The 27994-nt window shown below is 55.1% G+C and overlaps 1 protein-coding gene across 1 annotated transcript; it reads right to left on the bottom strand.

Moving 5' to 3' along the window:
* Positions 1-7: 7 nt before the first annotated feature.
* Positions 8-27993, bottom strand: STK11 (serine/threonine kinase 11). The gene is made up of 11 exons (XM_039387249.1): positions 27177-27993; positions 26676-27056; positions 21892-21975; positions 20596-20685; positions 19711-19843; positions 19122-19258; positions 18521-18648; positions 11939-11996; positions 5279-5472; positions 1707-1926; positions 8-506 (listed from the first exon to the last, which is right to left on the bottom strand). Exons 2-10 carry the CDS (start codon positions 26963-26965, stop codon positions 1718-1720), a joined length of 1323 nt encoding a protein of 440 aa, XP_039243183.1. The 5' UTR covers positions 26966-27056; positions 27177-27993; the 3' UTR covers positions 8-506; positions 1707-1717.
* Between the last annotated feature and the right edge of the window lies 1 nt (position 27994).

Below are 27994 nucleotides of genomic sequence, written 5' to 3'. Positions count from 1 at the left end.
TAATACCTGGGTTTTTTCCTCATCTGGTTTATTTTAACACATCACGATGTGTAGGAATCTCTAAATATACCGCAAATATAAACAAAACAAAAAAAAAAAAAAAAGAGGAAAATATATAATATATAACAGTAGTCTAAAACATAAAGTGCACGGCAATGGCTTTGCACGACTCTACACGGCCGGGGGGGCCCGGCAGGGGGGGTCCCACCCCCCGGCCCCCCCATCCCACCTTCCCATCGCAAAATTAAAAACAGAATCAGTGTCTTGATTGGCAAAGAGTGATTGGGGGGCAGCGTCCTGGCAGCCACAAAGTTCAACTTCCAGGTGTCCGGGGGTCCGGGCACACGGCCCCGGGGCTGGCGCTGCCGGAGGGGGGGCGCAGGGAGGGAAGGGGGGCCTTGGTTGGTTTCCTCTGGTTTCTTTTTGGATCGCAAGCACAGTCCAGTCCCAGGAGAGAGGCAGAGCTGGGGCGAGGAGGGGGGGGCGCAGGCCCGGGCCCGGGGGTGCTGTGGGGAGAACAGAGAGGAGGGGTGAGGGAGGGCAGGGGGTGCCCAATTTGGGGTGCAGGCTCTGCTCCCGACTGCCAGCGGGTCACACCCTGCACCAGGGCTCCTGCCAGCCCCCTGGGATGGGGGAGAGGGGCCCGGGGTCCCTGTGCTGTCCCTGGAGGGTTGGTGGGGGCTCACACACATCTGGTCCCTCAGCCAGGTGAGCCCAGACCCGCCCTGAAGCCGAGGAGAAAAACCCCAAGGGGAAAATGACACCAAGGAATGTCCTTTACGCCGAGGAGGGGAGCATTCCCTTCCTTCCCATGGACCCTCCCCTTCCAGCAGCATCCTGGAGCCCCCAGGCCGGGAGGGGCGGGAGGAGCAGCAGGTCCAGGGAGCCCCGTCCCAGGCTCTGGCTGCACCGACTCCCTGCACAGGTGACTCACTGCCCCCATGAATTAAAGATGGAGCTGCCACGGCCCCTGACAGCTGCAGGGGGAGGATCCAGCTTTTATTTCGGGCTTTTTTCACACCACAAAGCTGGTCGTGATCCAGGAGATAACAGAGCTCAGCCCCAGCAGCGCCGTGACGAGCATGAGGCCGGGGGCGGATGAGGCTGAACATGAGTCACTGCTGGCTCCCTTATGAATGAGGGGTGGGAAGGAGGGGACAGGGCTTGGAGCCGGGGAAGAAGGAGCCGGAAGGAGGGGGGGAAGCAGGGAGGGGAGGGGAAGGGGCTTGGGCAAGCAGTGGCCTGGCCATGGGTGACACAGACACCTCCCGGGCCAGGGGCAGGTCCCATGGGGGCCTCTCTGGGGACACCCCAGTGCTCAGCATCCCACTGCTCCTCTGTGCTCCCAAAATCCAGGAGGGTGGTGAGGCCAGGAGCGGAGCAGGGGGTGCCAGTGCCAAGGAAAAGGGCTGTCACCACAGCCCAGCTGCAGCCCAGCAGGGCAGAGGGGTCACGACAGCAGCTCTCGCCTGATGGGGCAACACCCTGCAAGGGGTAATAGAGCAGAGCCAGGCAGGCAGAGCAGGGGTCCCCACTGGGCTCTGCACCCCCCAACACCATGGGTTTGGTGCCAGGGACCCTTCCAGGGGGATGCTCAGGACCCAGACTACAAAACACCCCCAAGCTCCCTCCCGCTGCCCACGGCTGGGGCAGACTTGGGTGTCCCCCCCTTCCTCGGGCAGCCCCCCCGGGCCCCCCCGTGGTACCTGGGCAGAGCTCACTGCTGTTTGCAGGTGGAGAGCTTGCGGATCTTGCTGCTGGCAGAGCAGGCCTTGCGGGAGGGGTTGGAGGAGGCGCTGGCCCGGCGCTCGCCCTTGGCCCTGGTGCTCAGCTGCCCCGGCTCCGTCCCGTTCATGCACACGGCCTTGGGCAGCCCCTTGCCACGGCTCTGCCCGTTCTGCCCGGCCTCCTCCTCAGGCACCTGTCCTGCAAGGGAACGGGCACAGTGAGGGGTGGGCAGAGCCTTCCCAGCGCCCGGGAGGGACCCTGTTCCTGCGGAAACCCGAGCCTGTTCCTGCGCCCTCGAGGAGCACGGGAGAGGGATCCCCAACAGGGGATGTGCAAGGCTGGGAGCCTGAGGCTGCATCTCCCTCCCTCCTCCCCCCGAGGACCGGTCTGACCCTCGTTCCCCCAGCACACAGCAGCTGGTGGTTCCCAGCACACGGGCACAGCACCACAAGGACGGTGTGTCCCCTCCTCCCTGGGCTGTCTCCGAGCCCCCCTGGACTCCCAGGGACCAGCCCAGCTGCTCTGGGGAGCAGAGGGGGGTGCAGATCCCAGCCCCAGGCACTGACTCTGGGGTGCCCAGGGGCTGGGTGTGTTTGCAGAATGGGGCAGTGCAGCCCCCTCTGGCAGGGCCAGGGCTCGGGTGTGTGACCATCCCTTGAGGGGACACCCCGATGGCGTGGGGGCTTCACATCAGCCCCTCTGCCTCCTCTGCTCCCTGTGACTCAGCAGAGCAGGTGAAGAGCCATTTCCAGAGGCATCTCCCGCTGCCACAGCCGGGGCTCGGGTCACATCCCTCCAGCCAGGGAGTGACGCAGGGATGTGGCCCCGGAGCACCCCGGGTGCTCCCCCAGGATGGGGGTGCAGCCCCGGCCCCACGCGGGGCTCAGGAGAGGCTCTGTCGGGCTCCCCCCCACCGGATCCAGCCGAGGCAATTTCCTTCCAGCAGGAACGTCACGCTCCAGGGCCCTTCAGTTATGACTCAGAGCTTTGAGTGGAAGCGAGGGCTGTAAGACGATTATGTATAATTTTCTTTAAAGGATGCTCAATCCTTTCTCCGCCAAGGCCGGGCGGGACGTCAGCTCCGCTTGCGCCAACCATCACCCCACTGCTCGGAGCTGGGGGGGCTCAGGGGCTGGGACAGACACTTCTGCTCTGGGGGGGCACAGCGGGGGGCCAGCTTGGACCCCTGTGCCTCGACACATCCCCGCTGGCACTGCTGCAGGTCCTCCAGAAACGGGGAGGGAGGGGGGAGTGGATCCTGGGTTACAGGTGCCATCAGTTCCCTCTGGATCTGCCCCCATATCCCTTCCAATGGCTCCGAGTGTTGCCACAGCTCCCAGTCACTGGCTTGTGGCACTTACCTGAGTGCTCCTGCCCCGGGAAGGGACAGGGACTGGCTTTGGGCACCCAACCCTGGCACTGCCAGAGCCGGTGGCACTCACTGCGCTCCCAGGGGGGGTCCAACCCAGCACCCCCGAGCAGCACAGCTCCTGGCCAGGCTCACCACAAGGGACCGAGGTGATGGGGGTGCCTCAGCCCCCCCGGGGACAGAGGGGGTGCCCTGGGTGTGTGTCAGAGCCTCAGACGTGCTGTGGCAGTGGCTGGCACGGCAGGAGCACGGAGCTCACACCCCACTGTTGATCCCACCATCACCTGATCCCTCTGGAGGGGTGATGGCTGGAAAGGGCCAAGGGATCCAAGCTCTAGAAGAGGGGGACACGCTGGCCCCAGAGCCCCCCAAGGGCTCAGGGTAAGCAGCTCACAGGGGTCAGGCTGCAGCAACTCCCCAGAGCTCTGGGTTTTTCCTCCCATCCCTGCATCCCACCAGCACGTCTGCAGAGCCTCAAACAACCCCATTCAGAGCCAAGCTGAACACTTCTTCCCCTCCCTCGGCTGAGCTCGGGCCAAGTCAATTAACATTTCTGACTGGGGAGGGAAAAAAGAATCTATCCAAACAGCTCATTTGTCTTTTGTGTGACTCTTCCCTCCTCCCCTCCTTCCCTGCTTCAAAAGCACAGTCCCGGGAGTCTATTATGGATACCAAGGAGGGAGGTGAATCGTGAGCTAATTTTACCTCCTTCACCAATGACAGTTGCTGACGTTCAAATTAATGAAAATAAAAATTCAGCATGGGCTGAAGTCTTGGCAACTGCTGCTGCCCCCGCGGAAGCCGCTGACCCAGCGCTGCGTCTGCCCGAGCAGCTCCTGCCCACCTCACCCTCACCACGGGCAGGCTAAAAATAAAATAAATAAAGGGAGGGCTGACAGAGGCACCGGGAACGTGGCTGCTCATCCCTGCCACCCCTCACATTCTTAATGGCTCTGCATCCAGCTCATTCAGGCACCAAAAAAGGTTTCAAAATAACACCACCAAGAGGTTTTGAATCGCTGTTTGTCAGAGCGAGCACGCAGGCACCAGAGCAGCCAGGAACACACCTTCCCGAGCACCAGGCTTGGTTTAAAAAACTCCAGTCCTGGCTGCATTGCCCAGCCTCAGACTGAAAATCCCAGGAGCAGGCGCTGCAGAACAGGGCTGGGGCAGAGGAGGGGTTAATGTAGGGGAGGAAAGAGCAGAGCTCGGCCTCCAAATCTGAGAGGCAGCACAAAAGCACTGAGCAGGACGTTCACATCCCTTCACTGCACACAAGGATCCTGCCTTCGGGCCACAGCCATCCTCTCCTCCATCCTCTCCATCCTCTCCTCAGCACTTCCCTCGGATGGGATGTTTAACACCAATTGAACCAGGGGCTTGGAACATTTACATCTCCCCACAGAGCTGCATAAATCTTTAAATAACCCTTTAAAAATGAAAGCACTTTCTCAAAGCCCCTTCTTCCTCTGAAGAACACAGGATTTAATGAGGTTCCCTCTTACCCCCCCCAACCCAGCACCCACCCCCACCTATGAGTCACTCACACTCCTGCTCTTGCTGCCCAGCAGAGCCACAGCTGAACTGATCCCTCATGCACAAGGGGGTTTTAATTTATATCTTAACACGGCATCACTGTTAGAGATACAACACTGAGCAGGCTCAAAGGGATCCTGCAGGAACGCTCGGGTGAAAACATTCACCTTTATTGCCTCTGCAGCTCCCCCACCTCTGCAAACCACACAAACCCTCCAGAGCTGGGGAGCCCCGGACAGGCCAGGCTGGGACCAGGCTCCTGCTGTGCAGGGGCCACCCCCGTGTGCCATGTACCCTGAACAGAGAGTCACTTCAGGGCTCTGCTCCCAAATAACTCACTCTAGCCAAACTGGCCCTAACAATTAACTGTGCTGAACAGCAGGGTCCAGCAGCAGCTGTTCCTGGGAGAAGGGTGCCCAGCTGGCACAGGGATAATACAGGGAGGGGCATCCTGGTTGATCAAATCAAGGACCAAGGCACCCAGAGCACCAGGGCTCACTCACACCACTCCCTAACCAACAGTCTCCTCCTCTGCTGAAAGGACTATTCAGACCCCGAGGCCTTTCCCAAAAAGCTCTAAACGGACAAAAAAACCACCAACCCAACCACTTGTGCCCTGCCCATGGCAGCATCCTTCTCCCCTACCTGGTACTGTGAAGTCCTGAGTGTAGATGATATCATCTTCAATGTCATACAAGTCCTCGTCCTCCTCCTCGTTGTAGCCATGCAGGTCCTCCAGGTAAGGCACCGCCGTCATGCTCCTCCACCGGTCCTTGCTCTCGGGGCTGGGCGGGATCGGCACCAGCGCCTCGGCCTGAGCGTGTTTCTTCCGGAACCAGCTGCAAGAGCCCAGGGCACAGCTGGGGCAGGGCACGGGCACACGGGAGCCCCCACGCCCCATCCCACCCCAGTACTGACAGGGATGTGCTTTGGCAGGCGAGGAGGAACAGCTCTGCCAGGAGCCAGTGCTGGAGTCTGCTGTGGGACACACTGGGGTGGGACAGGGGGACGGGGAGACAGGCACAGGGGGCAGCTCAGGGCCTGGACACAGAGCTCAGGAATGTTCTCTCCGTCACCAACTCCAACCCAAACTACCTGTAAGTCAAAACACATCAGCAGAGCTGCTGGAGCTCCTGAGTTTTGTTGTCCAAGCAAGCAGGACAGGAGAAACTTCTCCTATCCTGAAGCTGAGGCTGATCCAGCCCAACAGACACCAATCTGCAGGATCCCAGTCTGAGGAGAGGGGCAGTTACTGCAGCAGTTTCCTCTAAAAGCCAGTTTGCACCAAGGCCACAGCAGAAACGTTTCTACTTTATCTTTTTATCCCCCTCTGTCTCAAGGGACTCCTATCACCACCAAAGCCCATCTGGCCAGGAAAGGATATCGGCTCCAAAAGCTGTTCTTAATCAGATCAGGAATCCAGCAGGCTGCTTCCCAGCAGCATCCCAGAGCCAGATGGGATAAACCTCTCAGGTTTTCATCGTACTCCCAGAGCAGGGCTCTGACTGCAGACTGTCTCTGGGGTGTCTCCCAGTGCTGCACGTGGGCACCCAAAGTTTCCTGGGAGTGCTGCTGGGGCCTCCACACTCGCAGCAAGCCTCCCAGTGCAGGTGGGAGCAGAGGTTCCTGCACACCCAGGTACCTCTAACACACCTCTCCAGCCCACACACGCCCGATGGGACATGAGTGATTCCCAGTCCACAGCTGGCATCCAGGAACTCCTGGCCTCCAACCACGGAGGAGGGCCTGAGCCAGCCCGAGAGCTCTCACCAACCTGAGCCATCTGGTTTTTATCACCCCAGTTCCAAACTCCTTTCAGGAAGGCAGGCTGAAGGCACCTCCTGCGCAGAGCTGTAATTATCATTTTGTTCTAGTCTTACACTGCTTTGACAGTCAGCCTGAAAAAAAGTGGGATTCTAACAAAACTATCAGCAAAAGCACGGAGTGAGGAGATAAACAAATGGAAATGCAGCTACTGGGACAAATCAGGCAGGATTCAAGGGAGGGGTGAACTCTTATCCAGAAACTGCCTCACAATCAGCATCTTTAAACTGTTTTCTCTGCAGTGCTGGAGTTTTGGAGCCAGGCTGCAGCTCTGGGAGTCAGGCAGTGCCTTGTTCGCAGGCAGGAAGCTGGAATTTGTGGAGAGGGACGGGAACTGCTGCAGATCTCAGCTGGCAAGTGTCACCTCTGTCCCCGAAGTGGCACCGCAGGGCTGAGCAAAGCCCACGCCAGCTGCCCGACCAGCAGGACGGGAGCGGGACCAGCGTATCTGGATTGTGGCCAAGGGCTCTCCACAGATCCCACGGATGGCTTCCCTGGTGACGTGGGTGGTACACAGCACTCCCGATGGGATCAACCCACCTCCCTTCCTTGGGACTGTGCTCACTGAGGAAGTGACTGCCAAGACAGCAAATCCAGCCTGGGCTGATCAGGCCTGGAAGGATCATCAGCACAGGGACAGAGGAACCAACAGCCACCAGCTGGTTTTGCCAGGGGCACTGGGGCTTGAGGGATCCAAACTCAGCACCAGAGACCTCGAGAGAAGGGAATATCCAGGACTAATGAGATCAGAGTGGCTGCTGCTAAGAGGAGAATTTTAAAGGGAAAAAGCCTGGAAGCCTACAGCACCCGGTGTTTTTATTTTGCTGTATTTCAGCTCTGCCTCACTCTTCCCTCCTGTCCTACTTACCAGGAGAGTAAAAATAGGTTTTTATTAGCAGCAGAAACCTGAATCACTGTACTCCAGTCATTATGCTTCCATCCTCAGGGAGGTGATTTCAAACACTTGCATATGCATATATGGTAATGAGGACAGAGAGTGAGAAGAGAAATCCATTGAAGTTCTAAGAAAAATCAAAGACCTCTTGGAAGGAGCCTGGAGCAATTCTGTGCAGAGTAGCGGAGTATTTCCTGGCAAGGATTTTCCAGCAGGGACAGACATTCCACTTTCTGCACTGGTGCTGGAGGTTGTTAGTGAAGATTTGCCTTTCAGCTGAGGACCACTGGCTCCAGCAACACCCTGATCTGCCTCGGGAAGCCACTGGTCACTGCCTGAGTCAGAAAGCAGCAACTCCTGGGCAGAGATGGCGATGGGACAAAGCCCCTCTTCACCCTGCCCTTACCACCAAGGCAAAACACCAGCTGGGTCAGAGCCCTGCTGAGGAGTGCCCTGTCTCACCACTTATTCCCAGTTTCAGGGATGTTTTCTGAGCCAAGTCCACTGGCACACACAGTTACCTGGTGCTTGTGGTGGCTGCTTTAACCCTGAGGGGGAAGAAAAGATTTCTGGTATCTTGGAAGCGCCCCTTGTCCAGAACATCCCCTGGAAGAGGCAGATTCCTCTCTCATCTCTGTTCCAAAGGGCTGGGAGTGGCTAAGAAACGTTTCAGGGTGAAGGCAGCAGTAGTAAGAGATTATTTCTTCCTACTCCACAAGCTTGTTGAGGTACCTGCAAGCTCAGAAGCCCTGGCCAGCAGTGGCACAAGTGTTAATTGTGATCCTGCCAGGCAGCAGTGGGGTTCAGACAGCTGCTGTCAGCCACGGGGAGATAACACAGCAAGGGTCAAGGGCTGAAGGAAAAGAGGAATCTGGGTTGCCCAGTGCCTAATGAGCCTGTCTGGTTTGCAGCTCCCAAGCTCAGATCTCCCATCACAAGTCCTCTCTCTGCTCTTTTCAAGTTCTGGCATAAGCAAGGTTAAATGAAGAATCTATAAGCACAGCTGCAGCTTTTCAGCACTCCCAGCCATCCACTTCCCACTGGGGTCACAAACTCGCAGTTTGCTTGGGTTGTACATGGGTGATTCTGTCTGAGACCAGATGCCAAGCTGCAGATCCCTGCCCTGCCAGCCAGGGTCGGGATGAGCCATTCTCCACCTCTCCTGTGATGCCATGCAGGGGCCTCGAGCTCCCTGGGAGGTCACTGTCACCATAAGCAGCAGATAACAGGGGTCCAGTTTAACTCAGCCCCCTCACAGGCAATTGTGGAAGGCACAGGGAAAGGCACCACATGTCTCTCCTTCCCTCAGAAGCAGGCACAGGAGTCCAAGAGCACAGTCAGCACCTGCAAAGGAGCATCCAGTGGCACCACACACAGATTTCCAAGGGGTTCAGTACCCAGGTTGGAGCAGCACAGCATCCCAGAGTGACTCTCCAAACTCCTGCAGAGAGCAGGAGTGCTGGGGAAGGTGGCACAGCAGCCTCCAGGAGGGCAGGAGGAGACCCCAGCCCAGCAGGTTAATTTGCACCTCGGCTAATAAAAGGTGGAAGTGCCTCCCCTCTCGTGCCATGAACTCCTGCAATCGGATCCACGGCTGAACAAATTAAGTGTGACACTTGTGGAGAGGGAAGGGAAGATGGTTGCCTTGGAAACAAGGGACAGAGGTAGAATTCTGCATCCACTTCATCACTTTAAGTGCTGCAGCAGGTCAGTGAATTAGTTACAAAATGCAGTGTATGAGCATGAAGCCCTTCAGCAAAAGCACAGGGCAGAGGGGAGGTGGTGGATAATCCATAGAGGAGCAAGTTGGAACTCCCTGGCTCTTGGCAGCTTTCCCTTCCCAGCCCAGGAGCACCAAATATTCCCAGAGGTGAGCTACGAGCATCAGTTTCCCATTGAACATCATCCCACCCGGATCCTTCCGGGGAGAGCAGGTTTCCAGGCTCTTCCAGTGCTATTCAGGGCTGGGAGAGGTTTAACTCACTTCCATTTACAACTCCAGGTCTGACCTGCACGAACTGGGTTGAGCAGAGCAGCATATCTTGCTTTGTCCTGCTCCAGCAGGAGTGCAGGGACAGGAGTCTGATGCAGAAGTTCAGCTGCAGGAGTGAGGAGGGAGGAAGGCAGCTGGCAGGGATGAAACTCAGCACTCTTCCTCCAGCATTCCTCAGCCAGGGCTGCTGCTTCAGGGGGAAAAGCATTTGGAATAGCTGACAGGAATAACGGGAGGAATGGCAGGATCACTGCTGGGCAGTCACAGGAGCCTGGCTGCCTTCCCTGCCTCCTGCAGCTCCACAGAGCACTCTGTGCTCCCTCAGTGCCCCTGAGCCCAGTGCAGGAGCTCTCACACTTCATGGCAGGTGAAGTGGGGGAGGATGGACCCCGAGCACCAGCTTTGTGGCTGCAGGACACCCGCTCTGTGATGCTTCCCTTGGACTCCCCTTCCCACAGGAGCACGGCCCCTTCCCCTCATCCTGACACCAGCCCGGCCCAGCAGCGTTTGGCTCCAAAGCCAAACCCCTGCCTGGGGCCCAGGGGCTGTTCCTGCTGCTTTCAGAGCACTTTGATGCTCCCGACTGCCCGTGTGAGCCAGGCCCCAGGAACAGCAGCTCAAAGACATAAAAGGAGACTTCCAGCGGCACGGAAAGACACCGGGTGATTCTGGTTTGAGCCGGGATCCATCCCAGCAGGGCAGCCTGGGGAAGTCTCTTGATGTCTTTCTGTCTAGTTCCTGTGCCTCAGCACACGGTTTTGGGGGAGGAGTGTAGAGAAACCCAAAATCATTAATGACTTACTCCCTCCCCCGCTCCAAAATCTAAGGATTCCAGAAATCAGATCTCTTCTTACTAAAATGCTTTCCCAAAACCCTCTGACAATATCCAGTGGCTGCCTGCTGTCCTGACTGCTGCGTTCCATTTACAAAAAAATCAGGGTCAGGTTAAGCATCAGGGCTAAGCTTCTATTTAAAGAAAAGGCAGGAGGACCAAGCTCTGGATTCTTTAGCACAAAAAGGAGCTGGACAGACACATCCAAGGCCCAAGGCTGCAGGCTCTGCTGTGCTTGATGTAATTATTAGATGCCACAGCAGGAGGAAGGAGGCAATTACTAATAGGGGAGAAAAGCCTGTTAAGAAGCACTGGCTAAGCTCACACAAAACTAATAAGAGCCTAAGCCTTCAAAATGCTCCTGGGTTTGCAGGTAGAGCCTTTCCTCAGCCCCTCTCAGTGCTGTGGGATGAGAAGCCTGGGCACAGCAGCTGTGCCCATGGAGCACAGGAGCTCCACAGCTGCCCCGTGCCAGAGCCCTGTTCCAGTTTCTCTGGCTTTCTAGCTACAGGCAGGGTCTCTGGAGACACCTCTGTGCTTCCAGCTGGGCAACACTGACACAGAAACTCACTGCCACGGGGGAGGAGGATAAAATGGAGTACCTGGGCTTGGGGAACCAGCTCAAACACCCAGCAGTGACCCAGGAGGACCCAGGGCGGTGCCCAAGCTCAGGGGCAGCCTCTGCACCCACAGGAAAGAAAGTGCTTTTAGTGCTTTTCTCAAGGCTATTAAGGAGTCGGTCTGGCTGTTTAATTAATTGCCTGGGCAGCTCTATAAGCCCTGGTCCCCCAGCCCTGCTCCCCTGGCCCCTCTGCTCCCTGGCTCTCCCAGGTTCTGGCTGTGGCTCCTCGGACACCTCCCAGGGACCATCCCCTGACAACAGCACATGGCTACAGTGGCCAGGCTTTTCCAGAGACACAACGGGAAAGCAGCGCTGTTCCTGCAGCACAGAGTGGGCTCAGCACCATCCCAGATCACATCCTTGCTTTTCCATGGCTCCCAAAAGGGCCTGGGCAGGCTCACAGACAGCGCCTGTGCCGAGCAGCTGCGGTCCAGAGGCTGCTCTGCCTGTCCTCAGAAGCACTTCCCATTCCAAGAGGAGATAAACTGATGCAGCCTCCGCAGCAAAGCATCCTCATGATGCTTTTTGTTCTTGTACTTTTATCCGCCCAGGAAATCTCTGCTCAGAGCCAGCGTGTTCAAACAGATCCTCAAAAAAAGCCTCAGCGATAACGGGGCATTTCCCCCCCGACTATGGCACGGAAAACGGGGGAGGATACGGGGGAGGGAACGCTGTGATATTAAAGAGAAAGAAAAAAACAAACCTTCCTATTGTCCTGAAACGCTTCTCCACATATTGATTCCATATGGAGCAGATACCAGGGGATATTTCTGCCCCCAGACTGGCCAGAACTAACACACGTTACTGAATGGCCCTGCTTCAATAACCCAGCTTTAAGGATCCCCTGTTCCACTCCATTAGTACTTGCTGGCCTCTGGAAAAAATTATCCAGAACCCTTAATCATCCAGAAGCAGGCACACCACAAACAGACTTCCAACATATTCCTTATTTACCGGTCAGCAATTCCACTGCTTTACCGGATGCTCTAATAGGAGGAAAAAAGCCAAGTGGAGGTTGCCAGAGCCCCAGCAGAGCTGGAGGAAGGAGACTGAGTGACTTCCATGTGTCTGCTGTCAAAAGGAAACAGGAGGTGAGAGCAGGAGCACAGGTACACGAGCAGGAAGGGAATAACACTCACTTGTGCTGCCTTATCTGCTGTATTGAGAACCTCTTGGCTGGGTCGTATTCCAGCATCCCTGAAAAGAAGCAGAAAAGGCCAGGTGTGATCACGGGCACCCTCAGCTGAGCCAAGGCCAGGAAGCACAAAGCTCTGCCCTCCCCTCCCCGCCCTCCCTGCCAGCCATGCTGTGCCCAGTCCTGGCAGCTCCAGGCAGGATCTGCTGCATCGGGCACGGGAAGCTCAGCACAAAATCCCAACCCCATCACTGACCACCCGAGCCAGTCTGTCCCTCGGTTTCCCACCTGCAAAGCAGATCCAGCCCTTCCCTCCCTCCCGGTGCAGGGACTGAGGCTCCTCCAGCCCTGGATCACAGGTCCAACCATGTCTCCAGGCAAAGAGCATCAAGACTTTGCATTTCACAGATAATTCCATTGAACTTTCTCCATGGAAGAGCCAAAGCCTCAGGCACAGCATATGTCCAGTTGCTCAGTGTCCCAGATACTCCAGTCTAGTGGAATTATATTCTGAGATACAGTCAGATAGAACCTACTGCCCATCCCTGTGCCCTGGCCAGGCTTGGATTTCTGGGGTCATCTGAGGGAACTGGGTGGGGGTGAAGAAAAGCAGCTCATCTATATTTTCTCTGGGAGAGAGGGAGATGGATTCCTTAAACAGCCTCCCAGGGTGCCCACTCTGCCCCACTGCCTTTCAGAAGCTTCACAGCTCAACAGAAGGGAAGGAGCAAATTTTGCCATATTCTTCAGAAATGAGCCAGTGGGACCACAGGAGCCTCATCCAGCAGCATCCAAGATATTCTCCAGTGAAAGTTCCAGGACCATATTGACTGTCAAACAGGAGTTTGGAAAGTCAGGACTGGAGCAAACAGTGCAGAGGGCTGGGGAGAGCCAGGGTAAGGACAGAGAGAGAACACAGGGATGGGAGATACATCTGGATGGACACTCGGGAAGGGGGGTCTGGAAAGAGACATCCTAGTTCAAGTAGGAAGCTGCAAGGGCCTTTTGCAGGTTAGATTCTGCAATTCAAAGGTCATGGAAGAGAGAAATCACCAGAGCATGTGTGGTAACCAAAGCTGCTCCAGGATATCTTCCCTGTCAGGCTGTTCTCACCACACCCCCGACAGTAACACGGGCAAAGAGGGGGGACAGGACAGGGCAGTGAGGGAGGGCTGAAGTTATGTTCCCCCCCCGAACCCCAAATACAATTTGCCCTGGCAATTTGGGAAGGTTTATCTGTGCTGGTGACAGCACTAAGAGCTTTAAGGCCGATGGGATCACTACTGACCCACATGACAGCACGTGAAGTGGGTCAAAGAAACACGGAAGGAGCTCTCCAGGTTAGAGGTCAGGTGCATGCCAGGCCCCTGGCTCAGGAACTTGAGGCACTGGAGTCCTCAGAGCCCAATTCCTCAGAGTTTTGGATTGTTTGGATTGGGTCTGGAATGTCCCAACATCCCCCCACGCAACCTGTTCCAGAGCTCAGCCCTGGAGCAAAGGAGTTTTCTCACGTTCAGGTGGAATTTCTCCTCACCTCAAGTTCAGAGGAAAAAAAAATCCTGCACCTAATTAAAGGACCTATTAATAAGATGATCAGACAGCAGTTTCACAGCTGAGCTGCCCAAATGAGTTGGCTTTTTTTTTTTTTTTTAAGAAAGAGGACTGCAAAGAGCTCTTACATGAACTTTAAGGGACAAGAGCAAGTACTGGCTGGGTTCTCTTATTAATGTCATCAGAAACAGGGAACTCAGGGCACCACCTACTCCCCCAATTTACTTATTTAAAGACCACATTTCAAGGTGTTTTTGAAATTTAAGGCATCTACCAGATGAAACTGGTACAAGCAGAGGAAGAATTTTAAAGTCAATGATTAAAAGAGGCCCAGGAGCAGCAGTTAGAAACAGCCACAGCACAGGGAGCTGTTGCTCTCAAGCCATTAAAAAGGCAGGAAGAAAATAATTGACGAAAAAGAGTATTTACTTTAGTGAAAAACGACCACACTCGGGGCAAGGTTTGAAAGAAAATGGAAAGTCTCCTCGCTGAAAATGTGCATTCGTACATTCAGCTCTGAGTCAGCCGTGGCAGCTCCGTGGCTCAGGCCCTGCACCGAGGAGAGGCTCCGTCAAGACAAAACATCATGTTCTATTCACCAGGCAAGTCATCCCGCAGCTCTGCCCGCGGGAGCCGTCGCTGCCATTTAGGGTAAAGCCTTCCCTGGAGTTTATCTGCGCAGGGGTGGGACAGGCTGTGCCAGGGCGATGCCTCCGGAGGCCCAGCTCCAGCCCTGCTCCTCGGGATTCCCGGAGGAGTCGCTGTGCCCATACATGGGCTACCACAGAGCCACCGGGGCTGCAAAACCCTCCGAGGTCACCGAGTGCCCCCTGTGCCCGGGGCCCACCTTGTCACCCAGCCCAGAGCACTGAGTGCCACCTCCAGTCATTCCTTGGACACCTCCAGGGATGGGGACTCCAAACCTCCCTGGGCGGCCCCTTCCAATGCTTGACTACCCTTTCCATGAGGAAATTATTCCTGAAATGTCAAGTCCCCTCATCGAGGGCGTATCAGATACTAAACTGATAAGAACAGACACCACACAGTCGTACCCACGCGGGGGTATCGTGCCCACTGCAGCCCCTCCACAGCCTCAAACCCCTCTGCAGTCATGGAAAGTGGCAGTCCAGGGACTGGAGAGCACGGATCTGCCCTCAGACCCTCAGAGCCCCCAGCCCACACGTTCCATGATCCCGGACAGGCACAGCACTACAACCCGGGCCAGAATTCTTGGAATTCAGAACACAGCACAGTCTCAGGTACGGGACTGGAGAAGCAGGAAGAGATCCAGCAGCAAGGTTAATGAACTCACCCTGGATTTCCCTTCAGTCTCCAAGTTGGATCAACATTTAAACAAGCACTATAAAAGCAGTGTGAGGCCAATCTGTAAATGGAGACAGGACTTTCTCCCTCTCCCTCACCCTGCACACACTCAGCCGGGTGTTCCGGCCACAAACTCCCTCTGCAGGCAAATCCCGGGCCTTTGATCCAGCACAGGCCTCTGGATGGGCACAAACACCCCCCTGCCACCTCCAGGGGCTCCTGCCATGGCACAATTAAAGCATCCCACTGTCACCAGGACACACATCCTCTCGCTGTCCTGCCAAGGAAAGGTCACGGCAGCGAGGAAACAAACTGCTACAGAACCAACCAGGTCACAGGGCCTGGAAATCAATTCAGATGCTGATTAATGCAGAGCTGCAGCCTCAGAGCTTCCTCTTCCAGTAAAAGTCTATTACCAGGAGGAGGAAAGCTGACCTTGTGCATTTTTCTGGTCCAGAAGCAAAGTGCACACAGTTGATAAGCCATGGGCTGCCAGAAGAACCTTAAGGCTATTTATAAACTCTTCCACTCTGACACATCTCTCCTGACTGCACACACAGAGCTGCACCAGCCCTTCTCCTTTCCATCCCTGAAGAGTATAAATAAAGCTTCATCCCTGATTAGGGAGACAAAACGAGGAGCAGCATCCCAACTAATCTGTGGGATATACTGTCATGCGAGTCTCTTTACAAGCCAAATACCACAGAAGCTTTAAGTCCTCTAAACTCTGCTCTTCTGGAAAGGGGAACAAAGATAAAAAAAAGCTCAAGGGGAAGAAAAAGTAAAGAAACACTACAAAAGTGGTCAATGGAGGAACAGGAAAACCTTAAAAAGCGTGTTTGTGTTTTCTTCACAGCCCTACAGGGCCTGTGGTCAGCACAGCCCCCGCAGACAGAGGAAATGAGCACTTAGCAGCACTGAATTCTGCCTCACACCAGACCCAGACCAAGCACTCAAAGCCCTGCAAGGGCTTTTAGAGCCTTTCAAAGCAACACAAAGGCAACATGAACCCTCCAGTGAGCCAGAGCTGAGCTGGGGGTGTCTGTGCTGCTCACACAACCACAGCCACCAGCCACTGACAGTCTCCAACCTGCAGGCACTGGATTCAGCTCCTGCTCGCTGCAGGAGGAGCGGGCACTGACCAGGAAACACAGACCTTCTGGAGGAAAAGCAGGAACTAAATAAAGCACCCAGGTTTGTCACCATAGCTACCCAGAGCCACCACTGCACAGCTCAGCCCTGGGCCTCGGCAGGTGCTGGGGAGCTGGTCAGGCCTCCACAGCGGGGGGAACTGGGGCAATCCCACCCCAGGATTCATCCACCTCGAGGCCACTGGGCAGTCTGACCACTGGAAAATGTGTCACACCAAGCAAAGAGGAGTATCAGGAGGTTTTGCCAGCTTTTACAATGTACCACGTGCATATGGCAAGATGAGGGGTGGGAGAGTGTCCTCAAGTGGGTGGGAGGAGAGGAAAAGGGATCCTTAGGGCTTCCCACATCCACCTCCTCCCAGACAAGCTCCTCTCCCCACCAAACCCACCCAACTGGCACTTCCGTGGTGCCCAAGTACAGGAGGGATGCAAAGAGCCAGCGAGCAGCAAGGATGAAGGAGATTCAGACTGTAAGACACAGACAGAGGGCACCAGGTACAAGGCTCCTCCATGTAAAACCAGGCAGAGGGAAGAGCAGGAAATTCTGACTCCAGATCTTACGCAGGGGTGGAAAGAGAACTAAAAAGGGAGTTATTGTGCTCATGAAGCACAAGACTTTAAGCTGTCAATATGCTCAGCACAGGAAAAAGAGAAAACTGCCACGCTCCTTTTCCCTGGGGGAAGCACTAAGTGCAGCTGAAAGGCTGATCAGAAACCTCCAAGGAGTTCTGCTGGATGCTTCAGGAGAGCGGCAGCTGCTCCAGCCGGACCGCAGGATTTACTCCATTTGGGCACTTCCCAGCTCAGAAAGAGGCCGTGTTCAGTCAGCAGCCACAGAGCAAAGGCCACAGGGAGCTCAGGACACCATTCCCTGGGGCAGGCAGCTTTGGCAGGAGGCACATCAGGCAGTGCCTGGCCGTGAGCAGCGGGCTCAGCGGAGCAGTCGGATCCCGGCTGTGCCGAGCGCCGTTGGAAGCGCTGCCTTATGTAATGCCTTGGGAGAGCTGCTAAAGCTGGCTAATGCCTTTGGAAGCACATGGAAATAACTGATTTCATCGCTGGCACGGGGCCAGAGAAGCTAAAATAGCCTCTGAGGGGGCCTGCGGGGGGTCTGGCACCTCCTCGGTGCCGGGGTCCAGGGAGCCCCGGCAGCGGCGCTGGAAGAGCTCGGACTGACAGCACCACCTGCCGCCGGCACGGCCGGCACCGAGCCAGGAGCCCTGCATGGAGCGTGTGTGAGCCTGTGTCCCTGCATGGAGCCTGTGTCCCTGCACTGAGCCTGTGTGAGCCTGTGTCCCTGCACTGAGCCAGGAGCCCTGCACGGAGCGTGTGTGAGTCTGTGTCCCTGCACCGAGCCAGGAGCCCTGCACCGAGCCTGTGTGAGCCTGTGTCCCTGCACCGAGCCTGTGTCCCTGCACCCAGCCTGTGTCCCTGCACCCAGCCTGTGTCCCTGCACCCAGCCTGTGTCCCTGCCCCGAGCCAGAAGCCCTGCATGGAGCCTGTGTCCCTGCACCCAGCCTGTGTCCCTGCACCCAGCCTGTGTCCCTGCACCCAGCCTGTGTCCCTGTACCCAGCCTGTGTCCCTGCCTGTGTCCCCACAGAACTGACATGCTGCCAGGAGGGAGGGACTCGGTGCCCCCAGCCCCTCAGCTACCCCACTCAGCACAAGGACCAGGAAATCCAATGTGAAACAAGACAAACCTCCCATATCTGGGGGCTGATCTCTCAATAAAAAGAGCTGTAAAAGGCAAGGAGAGGACGAGCCCGTGCTGAGGGCTGGGCAGCACGGCTGCACTTGGCTGCTCCATTGCCAAGGGGGCAGTAGCAATGCTGGTCAGGCTCTCCCATGGGCTGGAATCACATCCCCTCTGCTGCCAAAGGGGCTCTCCAGCCTGCCTGCCGGGCACAAAACTGCTGCCCTGAGTGACCACTCAGCTTTCACAGGTGGACACTGTTCAGCACTAAACCTCAAACTGCTGCAGTAAGGGACAGTAAGAAAAAAAACCAAGAAAAACCTCAACCTTCTCCCCAGAAAGTGCTATTCTGGGTCCTACCCCAGCCCTGCTGTGAAAGTGAAACCTGTCACTTTGCTCCAATATCCTGCAGCTCTGAATCTGGGGGGAAGGAGGACAAATGGGACTGAGACAAATAAATCCAGAGCAGAGGCTGATGAGGAAGGACAGCAGACCCTGAGTACTCAGTGTTTCACTTCAGGGAAAGCCTGGACAAGGCATCTGAGTGTTCTCACTGGCAAAACCTGCATCAATGCTACAATGCCATTTTAAATTTAAATTTCAATTTGTCTTTAGGTGTAAAAGCTTCTCAGAGCACAAGAAACATAATGCAAGAACCAAGGACTGCAAGAGCCGTGCAGGGGTTAGTGGATCTCAGGAAAACACCAGTGTTGAAGATCCTTCAGAGGCTGTAAGCACAACCTCCCTGTCCAACAGGATCCTGCATCTCCACAGGACACTTGGAAGGAAGCTCTGCCTGGCACTGTGCAAGCTGAGCAGTTGTTGCATCTATAAATGTCACCCTTTGGAGCCACCTGGGAGACTCACCTCTCAATAAGTCCGAGAGTGGAGGACCACAATCCTCTGGAATTGTGTAGTCGCCTTTCCCGATGTTTTCAAATAATTTATAGATATTATCCCCTTCAAAAGGGTACAGACCCGTTGTGATGTTGTATCTGTGGAGGCAGAAGGAGAAGCTGGATAAGAAGCAGCACACAGGTACTCATTTCTTACATGGCTATGTAAACCAAAAGGAGCCAAGAGGGAACTAAAAGAGGAATATTTGACAGTATGTGGAATGCCTCTTTAAACTTAGCCTTCCTTCATCACAGCTCTTCATTCACACAAGCCAAAACCACCAGGACACCTCCCTGACAGCTGGGACAGCAGAAACTTTAAAATAAATACTTGTGGTTTCTGTTGTTGCAGCAGCTGTGCCTCTGGGTGCTGAGCAACAGCTGCAGAGTCACTCACAGAGAGAAAAGATGACCTTCTGCAGAATAACAGGTACTTTGGGGAGCATAAAACCCCCCCAGGAGGGACCAGCACTCCCCTCCCTGCTCCCCCAGCACACAAGAGCAGCAGTGGCAGCCCTGAGCTCCCTGGGGGTGTCATTTGTTCTCCAGCTCCTGGGGCTCTGGGCACTCACAGCGTCACCCCCGCGGACCAGATGTCGACTTTAAAGCCTGAAAAGGTGTCAAGGCCATTGGCAATTTCTGGGGGCTGGAATGCTGGCGACCCTTGGCTCGTCCTGCACGTGTCGTCCTCCGCAAACGGATGCAATGCCTGCAGGAGAGACCAGGGTCAGACTTCCAAGGAAAACAAACTGAGCCTTGGAAAAGTTCCACCTGGGAAACAAAAGCGGAAAACTCCTCTACTGAACATCTACAGATGATGAGAACATGCCACCACAGCAACCACACACCCCAGCGACGAGCCCTGCACCTCTCCCACCTGGGACAGACTCCGTGCAAAAAGCAGGGTAAGGTTATGTAGCTTATCCCCATTTGCCCCCACTTTTGGGCTCGTCCAAGATTGATGTCTTCCTCTCTCTGCTTCCTGAGTGGAGGTTTCGTGCTGTTACCAACAAAAGTGCTTTGCCAATTGCAATAAATATTCAGAGTCACTCAGAGCGCTCTGCGAGCGCAACAGAACAAAAGCCTAAAAGCACAATAAATCAATGACACCACAGAGGTGACCTCAATCTGGAATGTCCCACTGCTGCACTTCTCACATACCTCTGCTACGCCTAAATCGGATATTTTTAGTGTCCCATTGGTTGTTAGCAGGAGGTTCCCCGGTTTGATATCCTTGTGGACAATCCCTTGGCTGTGCAAGTATTCTAAGCCATCTATAAGCTGACAAAAGTACCTGCAGAGAGAGGCAGAGGGAAAAATCAAACACTTTTAGCCAGTAGAAAGGAGCTTTTTGCTGTGCTCACGGTCAGAGGCTCTGGGCTGTCACCAGCACTGCAGCACAGCCTGGCAGCAGGCAAGTGTTTCATCTCATAATACTCAGAAATAGTATTAGTGTGCCTGAATTTCACTTAGGCTGTCTGTAATCCCAGAGATCTCTTAAACAAAATGACAATACGACCAGAAAATTATGCGGTTGCCACAAGTTTGCTGCTCTGCCCTGGTTTGATCATGACTATCTTCTATTCCCAGAATTTTCAGGTCTCTTTGCTTGCAGAGTGAAAGGGGCTCCAGCTTATCCTGTCTGCTAACTAACCAGGCTAAGAGATCATGCTGGATATTGCCAATCCCTAATCCATCCCAAGGCCTTTAATCTCTCTTCTGATGCTGAACTGTGGCTTGGCCTCCATTTAGGCAGGGCAGGAGACTGCCCCCTTTGCACCCCTGGGCACTGCAGGAGGACGAGGGCCAGGAAGGGCTGTTGGGCAGCTCAGGGAGTTAAACAAAAGCAACAGAAAAATCAACAGAAACATGGTCTTCCTTCCCAAAAATCTAAGGACAATCCCTGCCACCACTTCAAGAGCTTTTCACTTTTTGCATGGGTGTAAAAGATTAAATCACTGCACAAAGCCAGGTTTGCTTTCATGTGCAGCCTGAGCAGAGCTCTCCAGCTCAAGAGAGCACAGTGGTGAGAGGAACCAAACTTACCCGTGAGCCTGAAACACTGGAAACCTCTTTTCTGGGACACTGTCCAGCATCTCCTGCATCCCACACACACAGTACTCCATCACCATATACGTGGAGGCAGAGTTAAGGAAGCTCCAAGGCTGAACACCCCTCAGGAGGTGCTGTGTGAGGGCAAAGCCCCATCCCAGAGAGCCAAAGCCCGAGGGGCTGCACTCCCCAGCTGCTGAGGGACCTCCCTCCAGCTCCCACAGGAGGGGGAGGCACCCACGAGAAAACCCTTCTGGAATGACCCACTGCAGCTCCAGCAACGGGCCTGGGACAGGACAGGAACTCCACAGGAGCCAAACTGGAGACCTCACAGGAATGACAGAAACAGGGAAATACCCTGAAGTGGCTTTGGGGTCCCTTTCAACCCAAAGCAGTCTCTGATTCTATGACAAACACAGCTGAAGCCTGCAATGCACTTCCAGCAGCAACAGGGCACTCAGGTGGGAACAGAATCCTTCCCTCCACAGCCCCAATTTCCAATGTCACCAGCACTGGGAGGAGCAAACTCAGAGAGTGGAGGAGCAGATACAGACAAAAATGGCAAAGTCAACCTGTACTTGCAAGGGGAAGGTACTGAAAACCAACATGTTCTTCGTGGACCAGCACTGCTTGGAGAGTCCAGACAGGAACGTCCCCAGAGAGACCCCATTTCCCAGTGACAGTTCTGGGTTGTCATCACCTGGTTCCGACACACGATGTCTCTCTCGGGCTCCTTTTCCCCTCGCTGCCTCCTCCCTTCTCCCTAATTAAAGGCATCTCTCTCTCCCGGTAATTGACTCGCTGTCCCCCCTGTCTGTCGAGGCCACGGGCACAAGCAGAAGTTGTCACACTGCTTTATCCTAATGATCTGGTGGCAGAGCGTTTGATCTAATTAACGCACACAATTAAATTACCCCTTTTCTGGAGTGCTCTAATAAGGCAGTATTTAGAAAACACTGCCAAATATAAAAGCAACCATTTATAACATGTGCTACAACAGATCAGCTCCAGGAACTTCCACGCTGGTTCCAGGCAAAGTGCTCTCAGCGTGGCACAGTCACCCCATATCCAGTAAGGTGAGGCATAAAACTGCCTCAACCAGTGTGTCTGGGAATTTGTGTTCCTGGGGAAAGTCTCCCAGCAGGCAGGATGGTTCATACCAGTGGAAGCAATTTAATTGCAAAAATTCAAGCTTAAGAAGCATCCAAAAGGACCTTCCCAAAAAGCAGAACTGCAGCAGGGAGCAGTGGGAATTCAAACCTGATTAACAGCCCTGTAAAAAAAGGATATATTTTCTGCTTCTCCTCGTTGTACAACACATCGACCAGCTGGATGACGTTTTTGTGCCGTAATCGCCGCAGGAGCTGGATTTCCCTGCAGGAAGAGACAAGGAAAAAAGTCATGTTTAAGAAGCTAATTTCCCACTCCATTTCTCCCAAAATCTAGCCCAAACTTAACTCGACTGAATGGTTCAGAGACCTGAACCGAATCCTCTGTTTGTGGGGAATAACCTAAAACAGCACAAACACCTTCCCTTGGCTCGGAGAACAGCCCCTCCTATGTCAGCTCGTCTGATCTTTGTCTCCTGGGATTTTGCACCTGCCCCAAACCACATTTTAGTCTCTTTTGCATTAAACTCAGCCTGTGAAATCCCACTGGCTGCCAGCTGTGGAGAAACAGGTGGATCAGGACAGTCAGGTCAGGGTGGTTCTGTCCGTGTCTGGCACTGCAGGTCCCGCTGCTGCTCCACGCTGAGCTGTGCTAAACTCCACATAAACTTGTGCTAAACTCCACAAACTCTCCTTCCCACCTCCCTTCCTGTGCCATTTGGCCAGTGCTTTGAGCAGTGTGGTCACACTTCATCAGCTCCAGCTCTCGGAAGCAGCACTACAAGGAATTCCAAGCACAGCTTTGGAAGCGAGAGCCCCAGCCCAAAGCCAGCCCAAAGCCCCTCACCATTCACAGCTCCAACAACAAGCTGGGTCAGCACAAAGCCTGGCTGGTGCCTCACATCTGAGTAACAACCAGGAACTGCTCCTTGGAAAGGCTCCTCCAACGCAGGAGTGCAAGGAGAATCCTTCAGGATCTTTTAAGGATACTTGAGCAGTAGGAATCACTTCACTAACAAAGTTTAGCCCAGGGACTCTTCCTTTCTCAACTCTGGATTTAAAAAGGCCACCGAGAGCTGAGCAGAGACCCAGGACACCACGGGACAGCTCCCCAGTGTTCAGTGGGCACAGCAGACAGGTCTAATTATAGGAACAACCAAAGGGCTGAAGTGGATTAAACCAGCACAAGAACTGCAGCCAGTGCTTGTGTGGGGTGAGGAGATCCTGCAGCACAGGGGGAGAGGGATCCAACTGGGATGCTGGGAGGGAGGAGAGCACACACACTCAAACACAACTGCTTTAAGGCAAAGCAAGCTGCCAATATCAGGGACACATTTAAAATCCTGATCCCAACAGCTCGATCCCTGCAATACAGCTCAGAAGCACAAACACTAATTCCTTCCACCTTCAACAGACTGAAAAAATATCTCATATTTCTGCAATGATTCCCCCCCCAGAGGACTTTATGAACCCATCCAAAATGCCAGGGCAGTGCCCCCCCCCCGGGGCAGAGGCCAAGCAGCCCTTTTCCCAGAGGAAAGATTACTTCTATTTTTAGCTCCTCTTGCACTCTGGAATGCCTGAGGAGCAGGGACAGCCAGCCAGTCACCTCCGATCCCATTTTGCTTTGCAAACCCCACGAGCAGGGGAACTCACCTCCTCAGAACGGGCCTAAAGTTGGTTTTTTTCCCCAAAACTAACACCAAAACCCCAGCCCAGCCCACTGCAAGTGTGTGACCAGACAGACTGCCAGAGGGCAGGGCCTGCTTCCAAGTGCAACCTCCTCGGAAGAAGACCAGGAGGGAAAAGACCTTCTAACTGGAGCTCTGTCAGATCCATTAAGCTCATCCTGGTAGATTAAGGCTTATCCCCTGCAATGTACCTGCTCTGGCAAATAACTGGGGGCTGTAGCTGCTCAGAACTGTATATAGCAAAGCTGCCTACTTGCTCCATTGCCACACCATTCTGGAAGTTGCCAAGGACAGCCTGGAAAGAAGTTCCTTCCTGGACATCTCCACCAAGATCCAGTGTTCTTCCTACAGCTTGTTCCTGGTCTCACAGCCATTCCTGCTTAAATAAAACCCAGCCACACAGCCAAAAGATTCATTCCCTTCCTTTGGTTCACGAGGTTCCTCCAATAAAGTCCTAAAAGCTTAAGAGCAGGCCCTGCCTCAGGACTGGACGGGAGGACCTTGGTGCTGCTTTTTCTCTTTCCTAGTCCCAGGGCTCTGTCCATATTCCTGCAGGGATGTCTGGCATTCCAGGCTCTATATCCATCACAACACAGCTACCTGTGCTCTTCCATGGATTACAGCTCCCAGGGTTTCTGGGAACAGCCAAGCAAACACCCAGCCCAGCAGAGGATCCCCCTGAGCCAGGCGGCTCCGAAGGGCCCCCATGTCCGGGGAGGAGGGACAGGAGGAGCAGCAGCTGCAGCCCCACCTGAGCCCCCCCAGCTGCAGGCCCCACCTGAGCCCACACCTCTGGGGCTTCCAGCAAGTCCGTGCCCAGCAGAGCTGTCCCTGCTGGGAGGTTCCAGCTCGGTTCCTGCAGACCCCAGGAACAAACTGTCACAGCACCGTGGAGGGAGCAGGGATTCCAGCCGGAGCAGTGCCGAGGTGGTGAGTACAGCACAGGGCACTTGGGATCCCCCAGAGCCCCAAACATTAATTAACGTGTGAGGTTATTAGCACACAGCGTTATTAAACCTCTGCTGCTGCACACACAGCCTGCCAGGTTTGCCTTCCTCTTTTCAGCAATCCCACTAAACTCCTGTTTTGCAGGGATCAGCCCCAGCACTGTCTGCCTGACTGAGCCACCTCACTTCACCTAAAGCAACTGAAGAGAAACGAAGATTCCCTCAGTGGATTTAAGGAAACGTGTGTCTTACAAGTTTAAACCCTCAACATCCTCCCCAGGACTAGGACATTCCTTCAGGACTCATTTTTCCGGAGCAAAACTGGAGTATTCTAGGGTAGAGAAAAATCATTCAATTTGATCTAAGTCCCAAAAACATTTTAGTCATAATTTCTGGGTCTCCAGAACATCAGGAGACAGGGCTGGGACAGGGGGCTGCACGTGTGGGATGAGGCTTTGGTCTGGGATATGAGCAGGGAGTGACCCACAGAGTGACCCAGGGATGGCACTGATGTCCCAACTCCAGCCCCACATCTGCAGGTGCCCAAGGCCTGGCTCAGACCTGCCCAGTCCTCCACAGCTCTGTGAGGGAGCAGAGGCACAAGCCCACCACAGTAACTCAATCCCCTCTGTCCAACAACCCAAGTTTCACAGCTTTCACTTCCTGAGCTGAAGGGTCTGACAAGCTCAGAGTGCCACAGGCCCAGGGGCCCAAAAATACAAGAGTTTACCTTAAAATTCCCCACTGAAGCAGTAGATAAAGATCACAAATGGCTGGGCAGAGAGGAAAGCATGAGGGGACAGAAACAGGAACTCGAACTAAAGTCAACCCTGGGTACAACACAACACCTAAAATCTGCCTTGGTGTTCTGGAGCAGGTGGGGCTGAGCCAGAAAACATCCACAGCAAACCAGGGAGGGGCTTGGCTAGTCTGCTTAATAACCCCCTTAATGACCCCCCTGACACTCACAGCCCCGCTCTGGGCATGAATAAAACTTCCACGGAGTTCACCTCAGGACACAGGAGCGTTCCCATGGCTCAGAGCAGGGAACTCTCCTGGTGTGGGCAAGTTTTTTTATCTAATTTACATTAAAAGTTTCCCCAAGGAGGAAGCGATCTCCCTGTTCCTCATGGCAGCTCTGGATGTGCCCATGGAGGGACAGGGGCACTCAGCCTCCACCAGAAAAACAAGAAACATTCTATTACACATTAACGAAGTTCACTCTGATCCTGAACCTGAGCCAGGAAGGGAGGGACAGGGAGGTCCCGGCCCTGGGATGTGACTGTTCCACAGCCAAGGCTGTCAAGGAAGGTTGGAAGGCAAAGTGAGAGCTCCCTGACAGCAGTGCTGGGACAGGATGTGAAATATCCCACAGCTGAACTGGGAAACTCAACCCTGGGTGAGACAGACACGGGACTCTGCCAGGGCAGGGCTCACCCTCAGCTGAGCGGCACAAGAGGCTCCTGGAGCTCTCACAGCCCTCCCTCCCAGCCCAGATAAACCCTGGCCGGGTTGTTTGGGCTGCAGAGGCTCCTGCATGGCAGATAAGCAGCTCCTGGCAGGGCTGGGACGCAGCTGCTGCGAGGTCCTGGAAGGGAAAGTTCCCTCAGCAGCCCCACGGCCCCGGCCCCTCCCAGGGCTGCCTTCCACAAGGTCCTTGTGCCCGGAGTAACCGGGGTGTCGGAGCTTCCTGAGCACAACTCTGGAGTCTCTGACACCAGAGAGGTCAACAACCCTCGGCCCTGTTCTACAGCGTCAGAAATCAGCTGGGGAGAGCCTTGAACGTGTCCCAGACGCCTCAGAAATGAAACCAAGGGAAAAACCCAAAACTTCCTGTGCCCATGGGGTGCCCCATACATTGGATCCTGTTCCAGGCACCTTCCACAGGGGTGGGAGCAGGAACTGCCACCCGAGAGCTCCAGGGCCACACACACCTGGATGCAATAACTGTGACCACAGCAGGTGTGTTTGTGCCCCCTCACCCTTCCCAGGCAGCAGCACCTGGGCAAGGCGAGACCTTAGAGAGGGATTGCTTTAGGAAACACTATTTAATCCATTAAGCAACACCAAAGTGCTGTGTTCCAGACAGTCCTGGCCCGCAGGAACCCGCCCCTTTCCCTGTGCCAGCCTCACCCAGAGCGCTGGGCGCTGTTCAGTAGGAAGATTCCTGAACACTTATGGCTTAGGAAGCACTTCCAGAGCAGGAAGCCACGGCTCAGGAAGCCCTTCCCCATCAGAGAGCCACGCTGTCAGCTGAGGCTACCCAGGAGCTCAGCTGCAGAACAAGCACCAAGCCGAGCCCCCCATCCCCAGAAGCGTCCACTCACTTTTTCACGTTGGCCTCCCCGTTGGGGATCCGGCGCAGCTTCTTCTTCTTCAGGATCTTCACAGCCCTCCTGCACAGGGTCTCCGAGTCCAGCATCTCCTTGACTTTGCCGTAGGAGCCCTCCCCCAGCAGGTCTCCCATGAGGTACTTGCCGATGAGCTTGGCCCGTTTGCGCCGGGGCTGGTAAATGACCTCGGTGGAGTCGATGCGGTGGATGAACGTGTCCATCCCCACCGACATCAGCTCGCCCTCCGCAAACATTCCCAGCTGCTGGGGCTCCTGCAGATCCATCCTGGATTAAGTTCCTTAACCTGTTTTCCCCTTAAGCGCTTAGGGCTTTAATCCTGTTTAATGTTAAGTTTCCAACACTCCCTTTTTACTCCTTCTCGAGGAAGAAAAACACAAAAAAAAAAAAGGAAGATATCCAGAAGATTGTACAAACGTGAATTAAAAAACAACCAAAAAAAAGAGAAGGGAAAAAAAAAAAAAAAGAAAACCAAACCTAAGAGCTGCTTCCAGGTCAGTTGGATGCCCAAAGATCCCGGCCTGGCTCCAGAACGTCTTTGAAAAAGAACATAAATGTGTGATGGGACACGCTCAGTTTGGGACTCGCTTTGCCTCCGGCCCGGTCCCGTTGCCGGGGCTTTTCCCAGTCACCTGGCCTTGACTGGGCCCAGTTAGGTCATCCTCGGGCCGTCAGGCCACCCCGTGGAACCAGACCAACTCCCAGTCCCTCTCGTGGCTTTCCATCCCTAGGAGCTCATCCTTCCCGGCCGGGCTGAGGAAGGTGTGTCCCGGGAGCACGGGCTGGGGGGTGTTTCAGCCGTTGGGGAGCTGGAACCAAGTTTCCTTGAAGGAGCTTTCCCAGACAATTCTCACTTCTTCGCTTTCGCCTACAAAAGTTTGAGGCCTTCGGTGCCTACCGAGAGCTCCCGGGGGCATCCTTCATCCACCGGGATTGCGCCTGGCACATGATGTGTCACCGCCTCTGCCGGGGGTCAGCGGCGCAGGACAACAAACCCGCCCGGGGGGCCGGGGGACCCTCTGCCCGGTCCCTCGCGGGGAGTCAGGGGGGCGATGCCCGGCGGGCCCGGGCGGTCCCTCCCGCGGGGCTCGGCGGGGCGGGGGGGACACGCCGGGGGGGCAGCGAGGGGGGACGGGGCCGGGACACTTTTGGTGCGACCGAATCAGCGCCCGGGCCGGGAGGGGCTCGGTGACCTCCGGGCCCTCCCCCTGCGGGCGGCCCCGGCCGCTCCCGCCGCCCCGGACGGTGAGTCGGGGGAGGGGGGCGGGCGGCCGAGTCCCCCCTCCCCGCCGCCG

The sequence above is a fragment of the Pipra filicauda genome, unplaced genomic scaffold, assembly GCF_003945595.2.
Source record: "Pipra filicauda isolate LSUMZ 115617 unplaced genomic scaffold, ASM394559v2 scaffold548_size709544_pilon, whole genome shotgun sequence".
Taxonomy (NCBI): Eukaryota; Metazoa; Chordata; class Aves; order Passeriformes; family Pipridae; genus Pipra; species Pipra filicauda.
This window is presented reverse-complemented; position numbering and strand designations above follow the sequence as displayed.